The sequence below is a fragment of the Crinia signifera genome, chromosome 4 (assembly GCF_055691185.1).
Source record: "Crinia signifera chromosome 4, ASM5569118v1, whole genome shotgun sequence".
NCBI classification, from domain to species: domain Eukaryota; kingdom Metazoa; phylum Chordata; class Amphibia; order Anura; family Myobatrachidae; genus Crinia; species Crinia signifera.
The window spans coordinates 254,518,973-254,543,929 of NC_139220.1; the positions used below are offsets into that span (position 1 = coordinate 254,518,973).

Consider the following 24,957-nt stretch of genomic DNA (forward strand, 5'->3'; position numbering starts at 1 on the left):
CACCCCCTGAGCCCCAAACCGCGAGGTGAATGGATGCTGCACACATGCATCCATTCACCTCATCCCTGCCTCTGCTGCTGTCTGCAAAGTACAGCAGACAGCACCGGAGGCTGTGTGCACCCCCCGCCCAACCTCCATGTTGACTGCAGGACGCTGCGGTCTGGAGGTTGGGCTTCCCCCATTGCTGTAAATGGGAGCCGGGTCAGATGACCCAGAATACCCATTTACACTACCCACTACCCAGGCCCTGCCCGTGTGCTACCCTGGTCAGGACCTGGGTAGAAGTCCTGTGTCAAGGGACACGGGTTAACCCCTTTTACACCGCCACTGACCGGGTCCATGAGGGAAAAACCCATGTTTTTGCAGCGGTGTAAAAGGGGTATAAGCAATTGTTTATTTTTTTATGACCATTGTGATGGCAGTTACAGTTAGTACTTTTTTTTTATTATGCTGACTATTTCATATTTGAATATTTATGACAGAACTGTTAAAACTCCTTAACTAACATATAAGCCAAAAACTATTTCACTACAAAGCCAGAAGCATCCCCTAAATTTCAGTATACACTATATAGCTTTAGTAGGATTAGGACTAGCAAGGGGAATGTTTCCCTAGTGGAGTACAGTGGTGGGAAGTATGTATATGACATGTATACCAATACCCCAATAGGTATAGAATGTTTGGTTCTGCTCATATTGGAGGTATATTTAGCAGTAACACATTCTGTCCCTGTCTCATCTGGCATCTCACAGAACTATTTCTGCAGCCAGAGCTGCGTTACTGGAGGGAGAGCCGGCTTCTCAATTGTCATTAGGTCATAGGCAGATAAATTCATCTCTGAGCACAAACTACTCCCAGCCTGTGGTTTGTCATTTTCACGCACCGTAACCAAAAATCCAAATATATCTACAGTTTGGAACATAACAATATTTAGATGCTGGGCAGCAAAATGCCGAGCTGCCAGCCAAAACTGTAGGTTTTTATAATACTTGTAAAGGTGCCCATACAAGCTGCGATTTGCGGGTGCGATGCGCGCTCCCACGCACATCCCATCGCACAGATCAAAAAGTATGTGCTGCACATACTTTTTGAACGAGGTTCCGATCACACGCAAATCGCATTCGATGTGTGATGCAATCGGAACAAAAACGCATGCAATTACCGTGTGTACCGTGTATGGGCACCTTAAAGATTTGAAATTGCATTGGCGTGGCATGGATGAACTTTTAAGGGCAGATTTATTAAACTTGGAGAAGAGATAAACTGAAGATAAAGCGGAGAAAAGGTAAAAGGAGATAAAGCACCAGCCAATCAGCTGTGTTTGAAAAAGACAGTTGGGAGTTGATTGGCTGGTGCTTTATCTCCTTTTACCTTTTCTCCGCTTTATCTCCAGTTTATCTCTTCTCCAAGCTTAATAAATCTGCCCCTTAATCTTTTCATAATAATTAATTACATTTTCCCAATATGTTAAACTCACTTTAGCTGGGAACATTCTTGCAATGTGGAATGTGTCACATGGGTTAATACTGACCTCTGATGCCACAAACAACCTGTGAAATGCTGTAATCCTGGTATGTCAGGGGATGCTCACACACACACAGACACACCATACCTCCCAACTTTCATTGGGGGCCCAGCTTGACCGCTGCGCTGCACTGCCGCATGTCCAAAATTGCCCCCCATTTTGCTGCTGCTGCCGCCCCTCTGCCTTCCGAGAATAGATGCTGTGTGCATACGATGTTCCTTTTTTTAAGCAGGGGTTGCAGAATAAGTGTGGTGGCAGAAAGAACAGGCAATTTTGCTCAGTGCCATTACATCTTAACGTTTATCTCATGTCCACAAGATGCCTTTATCTCATCCCTTTGGTTACATCAATAAAATGTTGAGGCCCCAACTCTCCCCTAAATACACCATGATGGGCCGGCCAGACAGCAAGTGCCCCTGACTCTGAGAAGGGTAGGTTAGACTAGTTTTGTGTATTGAACAGAGACTGAATCTCCATAAAGCAGCACATTAGCCACTGGACTGCTGTCCTGAAACAGGAAGCTTGACAAACCCCAACAGGCAAAAGAAAAGAAAAAACAAGGACTGAAAGAGGGAGGGTGGGCAGGGTATCTGGGGAAAAAGAGGCAAATTCTAACTAACAATTGTGGGTACTTGTGTATTATCACGGCGGCAGCCTTAACTACGTTGTCAGCGTAGCCCAATGGCTGCCTCGCGTAATCAGCATAGTGTCTCCGCGGCAGCCCTGCGTAGTTAGCGTAGTCAGCGTAGTGTTCCCACGGCAGCCCTAGTCACCATACTGTCCCCGCAAGCTGCAGCTCTGTCCCTGGCAAGCCTGCAGAGCGCCTCTCACACAGATCCCCTGCACTGGCGGACGTTGGCGGAGGGGATCATGCGGGCGCCGGCGGAGAGGTACTCCATCTGCCTGAGACTCACAAGCGTCTCAGGCACTTGTGCATCCCAGTAATTCTCGCGGCAGGGTGCCACAATCCTGTCCGTGTCCGCTTCAGGGAGACGAGGTTAGGGGTTCGGTAGCACGTGCGTCTCGTGCACAAAGAGGGGGTGCAGGCGCAAGTGCCTCTCATGCACAACAAAGGATGCATTTGCCAGTGCTCCATGTTACATACTGGCAAATGCCTCCTTTTCAAACCACCACTATCCACGGCAGCCCAAAGCGAGGGGAAGCGTTATGCGACCTGTTCATACCCCCACTATCCACGTTGGCATGGAGTTGATTTTGTAAAATGTGGCAAGACACCGAGCCCGAAGCGTGGTGAGCACAGCGAGCCCTGCCAGGATCCACGGATTACTGCACATTTATTCTGTGTTTCCTCGCGGGGCTTAATGGCTCGCTACGCTCGCCACACTTTATAAAATCAACTCCACACCAACATGGATAGTGGGAGTATGAACAGGTCAGAAGGACGCGTAACGCTTGCGCTTGCCAAGCTTCGGGCTGGCGTGGATAGTGGGGGCCTATCATACATCTGAAACAGTAATGATGACATGTGTTAACTGGTAACTGGATTTTAGTGAATAATAAAGAAGAAAAAAGCAATGAAAAAAGTACAATAATATCAAATAACAAGTCCAAGAAACTATAAAAACAGTAATTTTTCACTTTCTGCATTGCCTTCATATACAGCTGCGCAACATTTGTGTTTGATGATTTGTCAGCTGTTGGGATCAAAGTTAGTGCATGTAAAATGCACAGGAAAGCGTTCTCTGCTCCAAGTGTTTTGCGCCATATAAACTCCTGCAGGTAGGAGTCAAGGTATTTGCACCCAGTGCCCCTGTGTCTCTTGTTCCTCCACTTGCATGACCCCCATGATGGTAACCCGCCTGCTCAAGTTGTTGTGTGTGTGTGTACACGCGCCAACAGTCAGAGTATATAGTGGTACCTGGTTCAATAGTCGTCTGGATAGCGGACATCATTGTGCTGGCGTCACGGCTGGCCACAGGTGTTACGAAACATTCACCTGTCTCATGGGATATGCCACCAACCAAACGGTTGAGGCAGGACGCGTTCAACATGATTTTTTTGCTGTACAAATACGCTTTCATCCACCTCAACTATTTTGCCGGACCTGCCAATCCGGCGTTGGGGCTGTGACATCAAATGCAGGGTTGTTGTAAATAATGGCTTTTTTTTTGGGGGGGGGGGGGGGGGATCATAAAGGATGCGCTCACTAAATTTAGTACTTGTTAGCACCTCTGCACAAGAAAATATGAACCATAGAAGAGTGGCATCCGGTGACATCCTTGAAACCATTGAGCGGCCCGGAGACTAATCTTCTTGCCACAGGATCTAATTTGGCAGCGCCACATCCGCTCCTTTATATTAAGCCTTATAGTCTGTGTCTCTGGCAGCAAGTGGTGGCGCTTTAAAAACTGCACCGACTCCTCCTCAGTCTGCGGCAGGTTAAAGATGGTTAATACTGCGGCAGCCATAACTGACACAATGAAAGTAGTGGTGACAGAATGCTGACTGACTATGCTATGTTAGCAGCACGAGCGCCCGGCGCCGGGGGGCTGGTGCTGGAGGGCTGCACACAGCACTTCCGCCCGGCGTCTCCGAGCGCCCGTGCGTCACTTCCGTCCGGCGGAGTGACGCGTCTGCCCGTCAGTCAGACGGAAGGATAAGTCCTCGGCGTTCCCCTGCAGCCGCCCAGCGGTTGCCAGGCAACAGGGGACGCCGAGGGACGCGCGCTCGGCCACCTGATGGTAATTAGGAGTCGGGGGGCCGGTCCATCACGGCGCCTGTTCATTTGCTGCACCATCCCTTTTAAGGGATGGCTGCGAGCAAGAGGGCGCCGGTTATAGCAGTTATTCAGCTATCCTGGTCTGTTCCAGCTCCCAGATTCTGTTCCACTGGGTCTCTGGTCAGCTTCCCTGCTTCCCTTGTCCAGTCTGCTCAGCTCCCCCTCCTGGGGCCACGTGAGTGCTCCTTTGGAGCTTGGTCCCGTTCCTTATTTTCTCATTGTTGGCAAGTTGCGTCATCTCCAGTTAGGCCCAGTAGTCAGATTTCCTCTTGAGCATACCTCTGACGATCGCTAGTCCCTTGTCCCATCCTAAGACCTAGCTGCATCGGGGTTGGAGCGGGCCTAACTCGCTCCTTCGGACGCGGCGGCCACAGGTGAACACTAGCGCTCGCAGGGGCTTGACATCTGCCAGAGGTACTCAACAGAGTGAGAGTAGGGTTTCGCTCTGGCCGTCCTAACCGGCGGTCACGGCTACGGGCTCACGCCTGATTCATCGTTCCCAGCCTACGGTCATAACATTATAACCGGCCAAACAGGTTATATAAAGAAGTATTTATATAACAATTATTGTAGTTTTGTTGAAAATGAATCCCACTCCTCAGACATTCTCGGACCAGGTTCAGGGGTTGACTCAAATGGTGCGAGATTTATCACTGAAAGTAGCCGCTCAAGAACGGAGGACTCGGTCCCCAGATCCAGGGGTGTCGGAGCCAAAAGTGAATTTGCCTGACCGTTTTTCAGGAGACCGGAGGGCTTTCTTTAATTTTCGCAAGAGCTGCAAGTTATATTTTCGGCTTAGGCCCCGGTCTTCTGGTTCTGAGTCTCAGCGAGTTGGGTTAGTGATGTCGCTACTGCAAGGAGATCCTCAAACCTGGGCATTCGGTCTCCCAGCTGATAGTCCAGTATTAACCTCTGTAGAGAACTTCTTTACTTCCCTGGGCCTTCTCTATGATGACCCTGACAGAGAAGCTTCTGCTGAGACTCACCTTCGGGCCCTTAAACAGGGGAGGGACCCAGCAGAGGCTTATTGTACGGAATTCCGCCGTTGGTCTAATGATTGCGGTTGGAATGATCCGGCACTAAGGAGCCAATTCCGTTGTGGGCTCTCAGACGCCATCAAGGATAGCTTAATCCAATACCCAGTGCCCAACTCCCTGGATAAGCTCATGGAATTGGCTATCCGAATCGACCGCCGTCTCCGCGAGCGAAAGTCGGAGCGGGGGGTTCCGGTACGCCCTATTCCATTTGTTTCCCCGATTCCTGAGGACAGTGAGGAACCTATGCAAATAGGGTCGACTCGCATCTCCTCAGAAGAAAGAGCCCGCCGTTTTAGTGCTGGTCTTTGCTTATATTGTGGTGGTAAGGGACATCTCCTCCGTAACTGCCCGGTGAGGCCAGTAAAACCCCAGGCCAAGTGAACGAGGAGAGGGTTCACTTAGGCCATCTACTATTTTCCTCTCATAATGCGTTACTAGCTCCTTGTAGTATTTCGTTTCAGGAAAATAATTTTTCCGGTACCGCATTTGTAGATAGTGGTGCGGCGGGAAATTTTTTAGATATTTCCTTAGCCCGGAGATTAGGCATTCCCTCTCTCAAACTCAAAGGATACATTACCCTTCGGGGTTTAGACGGGAATGTCTTATCTAATGGGGCTGTGTCGTCTCAAACCCCTCTGGTACGCCTTACCATTGGGTTATTTCATTCAGAAGAGATTACTTTTCTCTTAACTTCCCATTGTTTTAGGTCACCCCTGGTTAGTGAAACACAATCCGAGTTTTAACTGGGGTACGGGGGAGATCGCTCGTTGGAGCCCTTACTGTTCGGAACAGTGTATTCACCTCCCGATGTTATTAGCTTCTATGTCCCTCTCTGAGATTCCCGCTCCCTATGTCGAGTTCGCAGACGTATTTTCTAAGGGGAAAGCGGACAGTCTTCCCCCACATCGTCCTTACGATTGCGCCATTAAGTTAGTTCCCCATGCTCCGTTGCCCAAAGGAAGATTGTACGCCTTATCAATTCCTGAGACAAAGGCGATGAATGAATACGTCCAAGAAAGTCTCAAGAAGGGGTTCATTCGACCATCTAAGTCCTCCCTTAGTGCCGGTTTCTTTTTTGTGGCAAAGAAAGATGGGTCTCTCAGGCCTTGTATAGACTTTCGTGCCCTCAACAAGATCACAATAAAAAATACCTATCCCCTTCCCTTGATCTCGGTACTTTTCGACCAGTTGCGATCTGCTACCGTTTTTTCCAAGATTGATCTCAGGGGAGCTTACAATCTCATCCGCATCAAGGAAGGGGATGAATGGAAGACGGCTTTTAGTACTCAGACGGGTCACTACGAGTACTTAGTGATGCCGTTCGGCCTTTCCAACGCCCCGGCCGTGTTTCAAGATCTGATTAACGATGTCCTCCGAGATTTTTTGGGCAAATTTGTGGTTGTCTATTTAGACGACATCTTGATTTTTTCCCAAGACCTGGACGTGCATAGGAGTTAAGTCAGACAAGTGTTGCAAAGGTTGAGAGAAAACCAATTATTTGCAAAACTCGAGAAATGTGAATTTGAAGTGCCTCAGGTGTCGTTTCTGGGTTACATTATCTCTTCTGAAGGATTCCAGATGGATCCCAAGAAACTTCAGGCTATTGTCGATTGGTCGCGACCTACCAACTTGAAGGCGGTCCAACGGTTTCTTGGGTTTGCAAATTATTATAGGCGTTTTATCCATGCATTTTCTTCTATTGTAGCGCCCCTGGTCGCTTTGACCAAGAAGGGAGCGGACCCATCAAAATGGTCACCGCAAGTAGAGCAAGCCTTTGAAACCTTAAAAGGAGCCTTCATTTCGGCTCCGGTTCTTAAACATCCCAATCCTGACCTTCCCTTCATAGTGGAGGTGGATGCCTCCGAAGTGGGGGCCGGAGCTGTATTGTCGCAGAGAGATCCTGAGTCTTTGGGATTGCACCCCTGTGCATACATGTCAAGGAAGTTCTCTTCGGCCGAGGCCAACTCTGACGTTGGGAACAGGGAGTTACTCGCTGTCAAGTGGGCCTTTGATGAGTGGCGTCATTGGTTAGAAGGAGCTGCTCATCAAATTCTAGTTCTTACTGACCACAAGAACCTACAGTACATTGAAACTGCTAAAAGGCTCAATGCTCGACAAGCTCGCTGGGCCCTGTTCTTTATGCGGTTTAACTTCCTGATTTCTTACAGACCCGGTTCTAGGAACATTAGAGCTGATGCTCTTTCTCGTTGTTTCCTTCCCCAACAGGAGAACAGAGCGAGCAAGATTCCTATTTTGCCGGCATCATGTATCCATGCAGGAATCAACCAGACCCTGGAGGGACTGATTCGTCAGGCCCAGAGTCAGGCTCCTGCCCAGACCCCAGCAGACCGACTCTTTGTTCCTGAGTCACTGCGACGCAGGGTATTGTCTGAGTTACACGATTCTAAAATTGCGGGTCATCCAGGAATTGTGAAGACGGTAGATCTCCTTTCCCGGGTGGTCTGGTGGCCAGGGATGTCACGGGACACCAGGGAATTTGTATTATCATGCCCAATTTGTGCGCAGCATAAAGTTCCTCGGTCACGGCCTCTTGGGGTGCTCATGCCCCTGTCCATACCTGCTAGGCCTTGGTCTCACTTGGCCATGGACTTCATAGTCAGTTTACCTGTTTCTGGCCAGTGTCAAGTCATTTGGGTTGTCGTGGATAGGTTTTCTAAGATGGCACACTTCGTGGCTTTGCGACAGTTGCCGTCAGCCAAAGAGTTGGTGGGCTTGTTTCTGCAACACATTTTTAGACTCCACGGATTTCCCACCGATATCGTTTCTGATCGGGGGCCACAGTTCGTGGCACAGTTTTGGAGACAGTTTTGTTCTTCCCTTAAAGTTAAAATCAGTTTGACTTCTGCCTTCCACCCGCAGTCCAACGGGCAGACCGAGCGACTGAATCAGTCACTAAAGCAATACCTTCGGTGTTTTGTGTCCAAATTGCAAAACGATTGGGTAAGCTTTCTACCATTGGCAGAATTTGCGTATAATAATGCATATCATTCTGCTTCGAAGACTTCACCCTTCTTTTCTGTATATGGATTCCATCCTCGGACCAGTGCCTTGGGACCTGAAGCCCCCAGGTCTTCCTCTTCTTCTGTCTCCCATCTGAGACTCATTTGGAAGAGAGTTCATGAAGCACTTAAGGAAGCAGCTTTTAAGGAAAAGAGGTTCGCAGACAGATCCAGACTTCCTTGTCGATTCAAAGTTGGTGACTGGGTGTGGCTGTCCACCCGGAACATAAAGCTTCATCAACTTTCGGCAAGGTTAGGGCCAAGATATATTGGTCCCTTTCAGATTATCAAGAAAGTCAACCCGGTGGCTTTTCGCCTCTCGCTGCCTCGATCCCTGAGGATCAACAATACCTTTCACTCCTCCCTGCTGAAACCGGTATTCTTCTCACGGAGGTTTTCTCGTAGAATTTACACTGGATCATCTCCGGTGGTAGTCCGGGGACAGCGGGAGTTCCGTGTGGAGAAGATTCTGAACTCAAGGTTCGTTAGAGGCTCTCTGCAGTTTTTGGTCCATTGGAGAGGATTCGGGCCTGAGGAGAGATCCTGGGTTCCTGATAAGGATGTACATGCTCCCAGCCTCAAAAGGGCATTTTTTCAGGATTTTCCTTATAAACCCGGTGGTAGGGGTCGTTTGACCTCTCCTCAAGGGGGGGGTACTGTTAGCAGCACGAGCGCCCGGCGCCGGGGGGCTGGTGCTGGAGGGCTGCACACAGCACTTCCGCCCGGCGTCTCCGAGCGCCCGTGCGTCACTTCCGCCCGGCGGAGTGACGCGTCTGCCCGTCAGTCAGACGGAAGGATAAGTCCTCGGCGTTCCCCTGCAGCCGCCCAGCAGTTGCCAGGCAACAGGGGACGCCGAGGGACGCGCGCTCGGCCACCTGATGGTAGTTAGGAGTCGGGGGGCCGGTCCATCACGGCGCCTGTTCATTTGCTGCACCATCCCTTTTAAGGGATGGCTGCGAGCAAGAGGGCGCCGGTTATAGCAGTTATTCAGCTATCCTGGTCTGTTCCAGCTCCCAGATTCTGTTCCACTGGGTCTCTGGTCAGCTTCCCTGCTTCTCTTGTCCAGTCTGCTCAGCTCCCCCTCCTGGGGCCACGTGAGTGCTCCTTTGGAGCTTGGTCCCGTTCCTTATTTTCTCATTGTTGGCAAGTTGCCTTATCCTTTGTGTTATTATATTCTTGGCTGTCCAGCCATTCCTTGTTTAGGGTTAGGTCCCTGCAGTCTCTATTAGCCCTGCTGGCTTCCATCAGCAGTGGGGCTGATTCAGGACTGCTCTCACGTCTCCTCTCCCTCCGCCAGAGCCCTGTCAGGCTGGTTTATCTCAGTTCCGAGCTTTAGTCGTTTTGGGGATTTGTATGTTTGTTTTTCCCTGCATGTTGGAAATTCCCCGTATCACTCCTCCTGTGTTTGCGACTGGGTCGCATTCCCGTCCTTGGCCTGGTGCCGGTAGACAGGGCGTCATCTCCAGTTAGGCCCAGTAGTCAGATTTCCTCTTGAGCATACCTCTGACGATCGCTAGTCCCTTGTCCCATCCTAAGACCTAGCTGCATCGGGGTTGGAGCGGGCCTAACTCGCTCCTTCGGATGCGGCGGCCACAGGTGAACACTAGCGCTCGCAGGGGCTTGACATCTGCCAGAGGTACTCAACAGACTGAGAGTAGGGTTTCGCTCTGGCCGTCCTAACCGGCGGTCACGGCTACGGGCTCACGCCTGATTCATCGTTCCCAGCCTACGGTCATAACATGCTAACTGCGTAACACTGACTGACTACGTAAGCTCTGGCTAGTTCCAGGTAGCCGTGCTGTGGTACGCTGATTCTGACAGGAAAGCTAACTACTAAAGCGGCCGCGGGAACACTACGCTGATTCTGACAGGGAGGCTGGCTACGCTAACTAAGCTAACTATGCTGGCTGCGGTAACACTACGCTGATTCTGACAGGGATGCTGACTATGCTAACTATGCTAGCCGCGGGAACACTGACTACGTAAATGCCGCCATGCTAACTACAGTACTTAAGTGGCCGCGGGAACACTACGCTGATTCTGACAGGGACGCTGGCTACGCTAACTAAGCTAACTATGCTGGCTGCGGGAACACTACGCTGATTCTGACAGGGATGCTGACTATGCTAACTATGCTAGCCGCGGGTACACTGACTACGTAACTGCCGCCATGCTAACTACAGTACTTAAGTGGCCGCGGAAAACACTACGCTGATTCTGACTGGGATGTTGACTACGGTAACTAAGCTAACTACGCTGGCTGCGGGAACACTACGCTGATTCTGATAGGGATGCTGACTATGCTAGCTACGCTGGCCGTGGGAACACTACGCTGATTCTGTCAGGGACGCTACGCTGACTACCTAACTGCCGCCGTGAAAGTACACAAGTACCCAATTGAGTAACATCTTCTTAACTCCACCCTAAAACACACCACCAACAACCTAATTGGCTAAACTGCATAGCCTGTTAACCCTAACATCCCTTACTGTGGAGCTTCCCCAATCTCATACTTCCTAGGAGTTTAGTCTTGCTCCTGCTCATCCGAGCTCTCACACGTCATGATAAACATATCATCCGGCATAATTTCCACATAGCCTGCATAAAGAGTCAAAGATACCAGAGTCCCTGACAGGAAGAATAACTACACTAATACAATTTGTTCCCAGGTAAACTCAGTCCTCATACCACCCTAACAATTCAGATTTTTAAGGGCAATCATGGTTGAACACAGGTGACTAATTTGTACTGTATGTCAGTAAATTTAATTTAACTTATCTATCTGGCCTTATTCAGACCTTATCACTTAAGACCTCCATCGGAGTGAAATAGCAGGCCGGACAATTACTGATAGAATGCTCCTGCACACAGCCAGTAGTACACAACCTGCGATAAAATCCTGCTACTTTTTGATCGCTGACCGTATGGAAGGTGATTGCCTATTAGGGTAACTTGAGATAAGTGTTCGGCAATCACTGTTGTATTCTATTAATAGTTTAATACACTTTGTTTATATATTTTCCACTTTCCATTTGAGTACTGATGTTACAATGCTTGTTATTCCTTCTTTTAGGTGAAATCCTCAAGGTTACAGCTGGGAGGCATACATTTCTGTTTCACTTCCAACTACCCGCTGAGTAAGCTTTTTTTCATGTTTAAGTCCTATTCCACTAACACTGTGGGCTTGATTTAGAGGTGGATACTATACAAGTGTTTGCGCATTTGAGCTATTTTTTGTTTTTAGTACTACATATGCATTTACGTCATGCTGTGGTCACGGTGAGAATTTAGATGCAGAGTGATTGAAGCATCAGTATGCATTTATAGTGGTAACGGATTGTGGTTAGTTAAAAGAGGACACGTAGCAAGCAATTTGGGGGCGTGTGTCACAGTCAGCAATTGCACCTTTGTACACTGTTCAACTGACCCGGCAGCGTAGGGTCTTTCCGAAGTTTAGTGGTGTGACCAATGGTTAGTCAGTGTGTATACAGACAAGAAAAAATTGGGTACTTATGTAATATCTGGGCTGCCATTTTTCTTATGAGACAGCGTTCCCTCGCGGGGCTCGCTTCGCTCGCCACGCTTCGGGTATGGTAGTTGGATAGTAGGGGTATGAAAAAATGGGGTGCATTTAACATGGGAGCCCAGATACCAAAAATTGTGTTACACTGCCGTTCTAGTGGTTAGACAGACATGGTTAAAAACATCAAAAGGATCTTACAAATTGTTGCTGTAAGTCACTTCAAACTAAGATCCAAATTTTTATTTCTTTGTGGCTCGCCTTTTATCTATACAGTCAGAACTCTCACAGACCAGCACCTTCTCTTCAGTTGCTGCACGTTCATATAAATAATACCGATCACCACCTGCTGCCTCCGAGCCCGAGTCCACTTCTTGCTTAGCAAGCCACCTGCAGTCCGGAATGACTCTGGGCTCAGCCATGCTGTCAGCATGCATGAAAGACAGATCCAAATACAAGTATGGGAAATGGGATCTGCTTACCAAAAAAAGATGTGATGTATGAAACTCATCTAAAAGCCATTTAATACATTTAGGATATTTTAAAATGATGTCAAAAGGGTGGGAAAGATCTAATTTTCAAATTGTTTTAGTAAGAAAAATTATTTATGATTACGTCTCTGATAGTAACTGGCCGTGGTGTATTCTGATGCACCTTAATCCTGCTATTTGTTTGGGAAACAGTCGATAGGTTAACACCATTAAGGTCGGCATAAATTGGGTCGACAGGCCTTAGGTCAACAGGGTCAAAAGGTTGACACGGGCATTAGGTCCACATTGGTAAGGTCGACAGTCAAAGGATCGACATGGTTTTTTCACTTTTTTTGAGCCGACATGTGCCAACATGTATTTCCTGCCCTACCATCCACTAGGGCTTGGAGGGAGAATATGATAGTGCCCGATCAAATAATGTGAAAAAACCCATGTTGACCTTTTCACTGTCGACCTTCCCAATATCGACATTATGCTTGTATTGACCTTTTGACCCTGTCGGCCCTAGACATGTCAACCTTTTCTCTGTGTTGACCTAAGGCCTACTGATCCTCAGTGGCCACCGATGGGTGTATGCGCATGCGCAGGGTAACTTCTGTGCATGTGCATACGCCGTGTACGTGCGGCCATGGTGAACAGACTGTTCTCTGGGTGCAGGCACCGAAGGTTGCTGCCGGAGGGGGGCGGCCGTGGATAGTGCTATGGAACGCCAAGCGTTTCATGGGTGTTTCCATGTAAATGCTGGGCGTTACCATGGTAATTGGGCCATGATGTCGGTACCCGGGGTGGACAGCTAACATCACCTGATGTCAGCTGCCCACCCACTTCCTCCCGAGGGTGCACGCAAATCGAAGGGACCTGAGAGTCACATAAATATGCGTGCACATTACACATCATTCGATGGTAGGCTCCATCGAAATTTGGAGGACATCGTGGTTTGGAGGACTCACAGGGCTGCGAATTTTGCAGCCTTGCAAATCAACCAGAATAAGCCCCATGGTGTTGCAAAACAATTGCTGGTACTTATGTAGTATCTGGGCTGCCGATTTCTAAATCGGGTCGGATCGGGAGATCGCATCGCATCGCATGCGACCATGCGATTCGATGCGATGCGATGCGATGCGATGACCCGATTTTTCCATAGGAATCAATGTTAAAATGGACTGAGTCCATTTTAACATGGAATTTAATGGGAAAAATGGGTCCTTTTCATACCCCTACTATCCAAGTGGGCATGGAGTTGGATATAAACCTATGGCGAGCGTAGCGAGCCACCGAGCCCGAAGCGTGGCGAGCGAAGCGAGCCCCGCGAGGGGACGAATACCGTCCCCTCGCGGGGCTCGCTTCGCTCGCCACGCTTCGGGCTCGGTGGCTCGCTACGCTCGCCACAGGTTTATATTCAACTCCATGCCCACTTGGATAGTAGGGGTATGAAAAGGACCCCTTTTTCCATAGGAATCATTTTAACATTGATTCCTATGGAAAAATCGGGTCATCGCATCCGATATCGGATGCGATGCGATGCGATGCGATGCGATATCGCATCGCATCGCATCTGATTGTATGCCTTAACTTAAGGCATACAATCAAAAAATCGGCAGCCCAGATACTACATAAGTACCCAATTGCTCAATTAGTTCTGTGTCTTTTTCCACTGATTCTGATTTCTAGCTATTATTCTTCCTATCATTTGATGAGTATAATGTTAGGACACTTCAGCTCTCAGATCGATCCCTCTACAGCAGTGATTTTCAACCTTTTTCCCTTGCGGCACACTAAATAAGATTTGAAAATTGCCAAGGCACACCATGAGATCCCCACAGGGCAAAACACATTGGCCCCACAGGAAAAAACAAACCTATTGGCCCCATATAAAAAACAATCACACTGGTCCCCACAGGTAACACAGATAAAATACATTGGCCCTTTAAATGAAAAGAAGAGACCAGTAAATAACAGTTGAACTGGTGGTGGCTGTAAACTAGTTTGGGCACCTCTAGATCTGGAGGCACACTTGAGAGCAGCTCAAAGCACACTAGTGTGCCACAGCACAGTGGTTGAAAAACACTGCTCTATAGTCACAGGAAAAAGAACCACTAGGCGCCTTTGTACACACAAAAACAATTTAATAACAACTTACTAACAATTCACAATAGCACTTTTGTTGGTAAGCTGCTCAATCAGAGGTGTGTCATTCAGGTGCCAAAAGGGAGGGGTTTTTCCTAACAATTCACAATAAACAGTAAGCTAAAAAACATATGAAAAAGGGTACATATGTATCCCACAACAATAAACACTTGAATTTAAGCAGCCTTAAATAGTTACCAGTACTGGTCTCAGGAATGCAAAAAGATTACACAGTTATTACAGCAACTTGCTGGCAATTCCAGATGCGAGATTACTATCCCAACGGGTTAATTGAGAGCTCACATTGAGTTTTGCTGAATGTGTAGTTTTTAGATATCTACACCTGTGAGCCCCTTTAGGGGGTGATGGGTCAACTGTGGCACTCCGTTAATAGATAGAGGCCAGAACGGGGGGGGGGGTGTTGCAGTTGTGCACAGATGCAGAACTCACTGACTTTCTCAGATGGTATGAGAAAGAAACCATCTGAGAAAGTCAGTAAATACTGCATCTATGCACGACTGCAAACCCCCCCCCCCCCCCCTGTACTCGACTCTATCTATTAACGGAGTGCCACAGTTGCCCCATCACCCCCTAAAGGGGCTCACAGGTGTAGATATCTAAAAACTACACATTCAGCAAAACTCAATGTGAGCTCTCAATTAACCTCCCTACTAACTGTTGGGATATTTATCTCGCATCTGCATACCTCCCAACTTTGTGGTCGCCAGACCCGGGACACAGCTGATGCGCATCGAAATTTTGGGGGGGCATGGCCTAATTTTGGGGGTGTGGCCTATACTCGCAGCTCTCCCGCAAGGCCACGCCACCATTTTGCCGCCATGCCCCCAGCCCCAGCGTTTATTCCCCCCAGCCCCAGCGTTTATTCCCCCCAGCCCCAGCGTTTATTCCCCCCAGCCTCATCGTTTATTCCCTGCTGCTTAGCAGCCGACAGGGGGGACTCCCAACAGCCCCCCCCTCACCGCGGGACACTGCTGCCTGCGGGTGTGACAGCGGGACAGGCCCTAATAATCGGGACTGTCCCGCTAAAATAGGGACTGTTGGGAGGTATGCATCTGGAATTGACAGCAAGTTGCTGTAATAACTGTGTAATCTTTTTGCATTCCTGAGACCAGTACTGGTAACTATTTAAGTCTGCTTAAATTCAAGTGTTTTTTGTTGTGGGATACATTGTACAGCAAACTGTGCATTTATATTTCATAACATTGTTCTTCATAGTATAGGAATAATCAAAATAGAAAATGTTTTGCTAATATCATCCTGTCATGAACCACTCTAAATATCATATTATAGTGGTCAGATCACAATAAATGAAATGACTGAGACCACCTTGCATGAATCCTATTACATTGCCCACAGTTTTCCATCAGCTTTTTGGAAATGCTATGTCTAAACAAACAATTCCTTATAGTAGGCACTCTTTAGTAAGGAACATTTTTCAGATTTTAGGGACTTTAATAAAACTGTATGGTCCTCATATTGGGGTTTCAGAATAATTTGGATAGCAGATATTTGGATTAGAGATTTGCAGGTCCGGATCTACTCAAATTTACTCGGATCTCAAAACCGGATCTCATTGGCTATTTTGCTCCAAAACACGTGACAGCTGTATAGCCAATAAGATCCCGTTTTGAGTTCCGGGTAAATCCGGACCTGCACATCTCTAATTTGGATAAGGGATACTTAACTGTGTGTGGCCTGATTGAATAAATAATGCATATTTCTGCATAGAGTATTTAGTAAATAGATTTCTTCTGTTCCTACTTTACCATTCCTTATATGTGCAATAATCATTTCTATTTATTTCTTTTTGTTACTTTTAGACATTTGGTCACTTCTTTCACAGGAAAATATGGTAGGGTTCAATATCAACTGAGTGCAGTTTTGGAGAGACCATCCGTGCCTTCTTGTAGAGTCCACCGCGAGCTCCGAGTCACCAGCCCCATTGATGTCAACTCTCCGTCTTTACTTGTAAGAACTACTGTATATTAGTGATGCGAAAGTGTTATTTGAAGCCTGACACCTCTCTGAATGACTCCATTTAATTTCTGTTTACCTTGCAATAATAAGCACCATACTCCTATCAGTCTGCATTCAGTATCTGCATGCCTAATATATGCAGGTGTGCCAATTTGTTTTATTAGCTGTAGATCACGCAGACCCATTTACCGCAGCAGCTACATTTGTAAGGCTTGCTGTCCTAAACATGAATAATGACAGCTGCAGAAGACATAATTATGGGAGACTTATTATTAATCATTGCAGGTCTGCTATCTAACTCAGCCCATTATATGTCACGTATCCTTCCATTTTTCATGCCATTTTCTACCACTAAGTAAGTGTATGCAGCTGCTGGCGGAATCCTTTCAGCTATCATGCCCTAATGGCAAATTGGATCACATTAAAGCATTGAACTCCATAATGACTGCAAATACATAGTGCGGCAGGGAGGATCAGAGCATGAGTAACAACACAGTGGCGAGATGTGGAGCTAATGAGCTTTATTCTTTTATCTGCTCCCATTTTATCAAAATAATATACAATTATACCTTGCACTTTCATGACAGCTATAGAGATGCCTAATGGCCCAGTATTTAAATATGAATGATATCATCGCAAAAATACTCTGGCAATTCAAGCTGACTTTAAACAACACAAATTTCACGTAAAATGTGTAGGGATTTTTTTTTTTTTAGCATTTTGGAGGGGAATTGTTCACTGAAGACTTGAGTGACTGTACAAAGTTCTAGGCTTTGGGCCGTTACCTAATTATACAGGTGACATATTTTGTTTGCCGAAGTTTTATACTGTACATTTAAAGGGCTTGTCCAACAACTCCACTGTATTTTAACTCCATCCTAGATATTTTTCTTATTATTATTATTATTATTGTTTGTACGGGGATAGTTTAATCAAGAAGACGTAAATTTATTAAAGTTGTGCATTTACGTATAATCAATAATTAATCCACCTAGTCCACATACTTGTCTAAGCATTTGATCCAACAGTACACCAATAGATATCCCGGCATAGAAGAAATCATTGTCAAGGGCCTGAAGCCAGGATACTAAGGCTTGCTGAACTCCACCATCTGTTGCAAATTGCCTTCCGCCCAGGTGCTTCTTCAATGGTCCAAATAGAGTATTGAAGAAGAATCGCTTGGTGCCAGGTCAGGGCTGTATGGAGGATAGCTCAGTACAAGATGGTCCAGTACGGCCATAATTACTCACATGTGCGGTTGGCAGTGTGTGGCCTGGTGTTATCGTACTGTTTGCAGCAAACCAGGTTTTCAACTACATTTCCTCCAATACCGGCTCAATGTGTGACAAAAGCGGTCAGCATTACCTTTGGTGAGGAAATCCTTAAGAAGCATGCCCTTGTGTTGGCAAAACACAGTTGCCATGACCTTATCTACAGATGGCATTGTTTTGACCTTCTTTAAAAAAAATGGGAAAATGGATAGATAGCCTTAAAACCTGGACTGTTGGTGAGGATTGGGCCCCTTATTCTGGTTCACTCACAAAGGCAGCTTCCTTCTCAAATGGACAAAACCATGTGCACTGCGGGTGGGGCAGATGTAACTTGTGCAGAGAGAATTAGATTTGGTGAGTTATATTGTTTCTGTGCAGGGAAAATACTGACTGCTTTATTTTTACACTGCAATATAGATCTCACTTTGAAGTAAAACCCAGGGCCGGCGCTACCCACTCAGCAGCTCCTGCAAAGCAGGGAGGCGCCATGCTGAAGAGGCGCTGTCTCCCTCCCTGCTCTGCTAAAGCTGCCTCAGCCCTCACTGTCACTGCCTCCTGCAGCGCCTGTCTGACAGCAGATGGCAGTATGGAGAGGCTGAGCAGCTCCCTGCACCTCCTCCTGCGACCTGCCCCCTCTTCCTCACAGACACTTGCGCTGAGGCATGTAGCGCTGTCTGTGAATGCCTGAATGACATGTCATGTCCGGATCCGCCCCCTACCCATTGCTCCCTGCGCCTGTCAGCTGTCAATCAAATGACGAACAGGCAGCAGTGCCGCCTCCCCTTCCTTCCCTCGTCTCAGTGTGCTGTGCCAGTGCCACTGCCAGTCCTCAACACTCCGCCCCCTCTATCTCCTCCCCTCTTCTTCCATCTCCTCATTCTCTCCCCTCTTTTCCCCCTCAGTCACGAGTGCTGCACATACTTTTTGTGCTGCTTTCGGATCGCATCACACACACACTGCATGCATGCCGTGCGATGCGATCTAGCCTATAACGTATGCGATTCTCGCAGCGTGTATGGGCACCTTTAGTGCCTGCAACATTTTGCGGACACAGCACTGAGATACATGTACATGCACCCGATATCCTCCATAAGATCGCATGTTGCATACACTCCCACAATCGGGCTGCAGCTTGTTGCAATGGCAATGTGAAAGGGCACAACATATATGGTTTGCAGGAGGGCGCCGGACACCCTAGCACTGGCAAAACCCCACCCAAATCTTATTCTTGCTGTACATGTTACATCTGCCCCACCTGCAGTGCACATGGTTTTGTCCATTAGAGAAGGAATTTGCCTTTGCGAGTGAACCAGAATAAGGGGCACAGTCCTCACCAACAGTCCAGGTTTTAAGGCTATCTATACATAGGCTTTTACATTATATCCTCAATAGAAGCACATGTTTGCACTAGTTACACAAATATTTTTTTTTTTTTTAATTATATTTAAACTTGCTAAGGGCTCATAAACACATCTACACAATCAGATAGATGCACATGGGCAAAAAATAGTTAATCCATTACCTATTGCTTTAACTAACTTATGCTGTGTATGTACACTATTGGTCTTATTATGTGGTGCACATAATGAGGTCATAATTCGCCCCACTTACAGCAATCAGGAATCCTAGTGAACATCCACCTGTATTCTGAATTGTCCAATCTAAGCCATTGGCTTGTAAGAGCATCATTCATTAGGATTATCTGTAATTGCACTAGCCCCATCCTTAGTACAGAGGATCTGACTGCAATTGGACAGATCCCTGAAAAGACCACAACTCTGTCTACAAACCCATGACATGCCCATGTGACACTGCTTTGCTTTTCTCCATTGTTGCCCAGTAATGTCTATTCAACCGCATTTGAGAAGAGGTTGAGATGCGCTTGACTCTGATTCGCTGTAAAGCTGCATATGCTGGCCAAAAACCATTCACACAATCTATAGAAGATCCGTGTGCTCAATGTAATCAACCGGTTGCAGATTCCAAACTGTTATTATTTACTGTATTACAGACACTGCGGTATCTGGTAGGCTTTTGTTTTTACTAATACCCCTTTCACACTGCACTTTTAGGGGTGAATTTATGAAGCTTGGAGAAGTGTTATCTATCCCCATAAAGAACGTTATGAGCAAGGTGATAATGGTTCAGCCAATCAGCTCTTACCTGTCAATTTACATATTGTAGCTGATTGGCTGAACCATTATCACCTTGCTCATAACGTTCTTTATGGGGATAGATAACACTTCTCCAAGCTTCATAAATTCACCCCTCAAAACGGTATATTGCCGTTTTTTTTTTTTTTCATTTTAAAACATTTAAGGCTGCAGTGTGAAGGTGCCAGAGTAGATTTACCGGTTAAAGTTAACTATGGTATTTCAACATGTTTAAAAAGCAGAGTCCTACACGTTTCAAAGCCGTTTTTTAGGCAGTGTGAATGGCTCTATTTCTATGGCTTGAAACGTGTCCCTTGGGGGTTAAACAGGTTGAATGTGTGAATGGTATTAAATGCTTTTTAAAACGGTTTTCAACTGCAATGTGAAAGGTCTTAAGGTTCAGACCCGTTTTAAAGTCCCATTTAAGAATACAGGGTCAATACCCGTTTCTGCAATGTGAAAGCAGTATGAGAAGGGAATTTGTTATTTTATGAGCATAAATCTGATTCATTTCCACAAAGGGGATAAAACATGAGAAGAAAAGTATAAACACTGTGAATTGTTGCTATGTGCTAATCGTGGTCTTAGCTGGACTTGTATACTATTTGTTATGTCATTACCTATAAACTTGTTTGCTGACTAGTAATTGGTGATTTAATTACAGCAGATTTCCCTAAGTGCATGACAAGAAGACTGTACTGCCAATTATTGTTTTTTAGACACCTGTAGAACGATCCAAAGAGCAGATGATTGGCTGCCTTTTCTTAACCTCTGGACCAATATCTTTAAGTGCCAAAATTGGACGAAAAGGTTACTGCAATGGTATGTTGTATTTTCTGTTGTGACGAACAATATACAGTACAGTATATGGGATAATACACTCAATACTGTAAAGCAGAAGTTCCCAACCACACTTTTATGGCACATATTCCACTTTCACACTTAAAACCCAGCTCCAACCTGGGACATTGAACATGGGGTTGGAGCTGGATTTTAGATTAGTTACCCTTTTCACACTGGCGGAGTTATTGCCAGGTCACTGCCATTCACACTGGACCGGGTACTTCCACCTAACAGTTGACTCTTGGAGATAATGTCATCTCCAAATACTACCAAGTCCACCAATCCTCTCCTTTTAGGCGTGACCTGTATCATATCTTTCACAACAAAATCTGTCTGGGTTGCAAATGGGAATGACTCTGGTTGCGATCATATTCAAAGCCGGGTAGACCCTTTCACATTGAGCCATGAGGTGGGTTGCCCCAGCAATATCCCATATGTGAAAGGTATATGGTCCAGTTTTTAAGGATAGCTGTGCTTGAGCACAGGTGACTTAATTAGTATGTTGGGGGGGGGGAAGGGGAATAGGGAGGGTACCGGTGCACAAGTCACTTACACGAATGAAGAAAATTATACATGAAAATATATGAGATTCCACAATTTTTACAGTGGGGTGCCTTAATCTATATGGTGGCTGGTGGAGGTGCTCCCCGGAGAGTAGAAATTAGTACACAGACAAGAGAAGAGAAAGTACTTTTTCTGGGGGCACTACTTGAAAAAAAGTTATTATTTAAAACTATAACACATTATGTGTTTTGTGTTTACCTTTCCAATTAATAAAAGTTAAGTTTTAATTAATAACTTTTTTCAAGTAGTGCATACTTACATGTGGGAACATGCATACTTACATGTTTCCTGCAACTCCTAATGGTACGACAACTTACATCCAGATGTTTTAAATTTAGCATAAAACTTGAGTAATGTAATAGGGCAAAGTACAATTTTCACTTTTTAGAAGGTTTGATTAATCTCACTCTAGAGCATGGATGAGGAACCTACAACCCCCCCGCTGTTGTTGAACTACACATCCCATCATGCCCTGCAACAGATTTATCAAGGCCAAATAGCAAAACTGTAGCAGGGCATGCTGGGATGTGTAGTCTAGAGGAACCAGTCAAGAGGTTCAAGAAAAAACATGTGTGGGTGCCATGAGCCACAGCCCAAAATTTATCCACTTTATGACTAGTTCTTATATATTAATGTACCTTCAATTTAGGGGAAGCCATACCCATTTATGCAGAAATTGAAAATGGATCCTCACGTTTAGTTGTTCCCAAAGCTGCTATATACCAAACCCAAACCTTCACAGTCTGTGGGAAGACGAAAGCACACAGGCAGATGCTGGCAAGCGTGCGCGGGAATCACATCGCCTCTGGAAGCACTGAAACGTGGAATGGAAAAACACTCAAAATACCTCAAGTATCACCCACCATCATGGGCTGCAATATCATCCATGTGGAGTATGCACTAGTGGTATGTACGCTCACATTCACAAATAAACTATGGCTAGTTGTGTCAAACTAATGGGTACTTATGTAATATCTGGGCTCCCATTTTTCTTATGAGACTGCGTCCGCTCGCCACGCTTCGGGCACTTTGGCTCGTTGCGCTCGCAACACTATATAAAATCAACTCCATGCGTAGTTGGATAGTAGGGGTATGAAAAAATGGGGTGCATTTAACATGGGAGCCCAGATAATACATAAGTACCAACTATTGTGTGAGGGGAAAACAATGTACCTTGTCTACAAGTAGATTATAGTGGCCTCAGGGACGTGACTTGAGCCCACATGAACGCAAGCCCCTGTCAGTTAGGAAGGGTATGGATCATTGGATAGACATCAACTAGGTCGACAAGCATAAGGTCGACACCATAGGCTGACATGCAGGAAGGTCGACATGCAGGAAGGTCAACATGGTTTAGGTCAACATGGGTTAGGTCGACAGGGTCATTAGGACGACATGAGCATTAGATCGACACGGGGAATGAAACATACCCTCGCATGGCTCGCTGCACTCGCCATGCTTCGGGCATGGTGCCTCGATATGCTCGACACACTATTTTATTCTCCCACCGTGGCCCAGTGGATGGTAGGGCATGAAATACCGCCTGTTGGCACATGTTGGTTCCAAAAGAAAAAAGACCTTTTGACTGTCGACCATCTCCATATTGACCAATGCTTGTGTCGACCTAATGACCCTGTCGACCTAACCCATGTCAACCTCCGGTCATGTCAACCTTCAGTCATGTCGACATTCATGCATGTCAACTTAGTGGTGTTGATCTAAGGCTTGTCGACCTAGTTGCTGTCTATCTACCTATCGAGACCTAGTGACCATATCCCATTAGGAAGATGTGATTAGGCTGTGAATACAATGCTGGATCCGCTGGGTAGCAGAAATATCTGGTGGCAGGACACAGCAAAGGTCAAGGGTCTTAGTGAAAGTGGGACCTGGCAAAGATAGTGGGCATGGATCCAGGAGGGTCCATTCCTTGACAGCCATCCTGCAGAGTTTAGCTGCCGCATCATCGCCTGCTCCCCTCTGACTGGCTTATACGAGCTAGTGCCAGGCAGCAGCTGTCAGTGTGCCAGCAGTAAAGTAGTATACAAGAGCTTTTGAATATAATAGGCACTCAGAAGTCCTGATGGCGGATATGCAAAAGAGCTTAAAGGTCACTACCCCCACATGAATATTTAGTATCATAAACTATTAAAAGTGTTAAGTGTTTTGTTTTTAGTTAATATTTATTTACAGGTGGACTACAGATGCCAGCGGGTCCTTAATGTCTGGGAATGCTGGCACTTGGGGCTCTCCAAATTGGCAGGTTGGGGCAGGCTTGCTGGGGACTGTAGGCTGCCTGTAAAGAACAATTATATCATACCATAAAATCCATACCCACCTCCTACCAGGATCAGGTGCTGGTTTCTGCTCGAGAAGGGGGATATCTTTTTATTTTTTCTCTCCAGCTCTGGGTTAACCAGATTTGGGATGGCATGGCAGAGGGAAACACTGAGTTATGTCGTCCCGCCCACAGCTATAGCATTATGCAACTGGTTTATTTAGCCTGGTGCTTATTCTGGGAACCCAACTGTTTTTGGTGGAGGGCGTTAATTAGCCAGTGACTCCACAGCCATTGAACTCACCACACTGCTATCCAACATACTGTAAATACTGTACAGCGAAATACCAACTGGAACATAACTGTAAAAACATTATATTCCTACCAGCTAAGAAATACTTAATGATAATTGGTTTATTTCTAGAATGGTGTATATCAACAGCTTTCTAAATATTACAGGAGGCAGGTGTCATATTGACTGTGAGCATTGGTAATAATAACTTAGTACTTTATAATCTTATACCTATACCCAAAAAGCCCGGTTTCACATCTCATGCTTGTGGCTTAAATCACCATGCTTAATCTTCCCACCACCTACCCATTGCTTTCCCTCTTTCCTACCCTCTCATTAACTCTCATGCCCCTAAAACCCACTTTTTCATGTTAACTTAGCAACTTGGGTCTAAATCTATACAATCCTCCTAGGTCTATATTCACATTCCTGGTGCACAGAAGCTGATGGTGGAGCTACCTCTAGTGATTGGCACAGTCCCATTTAATGCATTCATGTACAGGAACACAAGTGTGGCCAGACAGTTTACACTGGACGTGAGTTGGCTTGCCTTAGGACTGCCAGATCAACCAGAAGGTAGGAAGTATTTTGTATTTTTTTTTCTGATTGACAGGCAGAGGCCTTCGTAGGAATGGACGGGGGTGGAGGGCAATCAGAAAATCTGTGTAGGTGGAGGGTCACCACTGTTTCTCAATGCGATGGTCATGATGTTCATTTAGAACTGCTATTGCATCACATTTTTAGCAATCGCCTAATGCAGGAAAGGAGGTATTAATCGCCTCCTCCTTATTTGCATTTCTAAGAGTCATATATACGATCCAACCTGAATCAGGCTTACTATATATATAGCAGTCTTAGGGTAAGGACCTGTACAAAATAGTTTCTGGCCCCAAACCTGTACACCTCAACCATTATTAATGCTTTCATACGCCCCTATTATTATTTTAATATTATTATCAGATTTATGTTCTCCTCCTGCCCTTTCCACCACTAAACATACAGTACATCAGGATTCTAATCTCCTCCCAAACTTAGAACCCCGTCATCTCTTTGCCATCGTCAACTCCCTCCTCTGCCCACCCCAGCTTAACTCCCTTACTC

General features: G+C 46.3%; 1 protein-coding gene across 1 annotated transcript in view; it reads left to right on the plus strand.

Annotated features, from left to right (window-relative positions):
- ARRDC4 (arrestin domain containing 4) overlaps window positions 1-24,957 on the plus strand; it is a 40,787-nt gene that overhangs the window by 6,781 nt on the left and 9,049 nt on the right. The window contains exons 2-6 of the mRNA XM_083184251.1: window positions 11,396-11,459; window positions 16,302-16,449; window positions 20,602-20,704; window positions 21,939-22,195; window positions 24,270-24,432. Coding sequence (XP_083040377.1) covers window positions 11,396-11,459; window positions 16,302-16,449; window positions 20,602-20,704; window positions 21,939-22,195; window positions 24,270-24,432 — 735 coding nt within the window. The remainder of the gene's footprint in view (window positions 1-11,395; window positions 11,460-16,301; window positions 16,450-20,601; window positions 20,705-21,938; window positions 22,196-24,269; window positions 24,433-24,957) is intronic.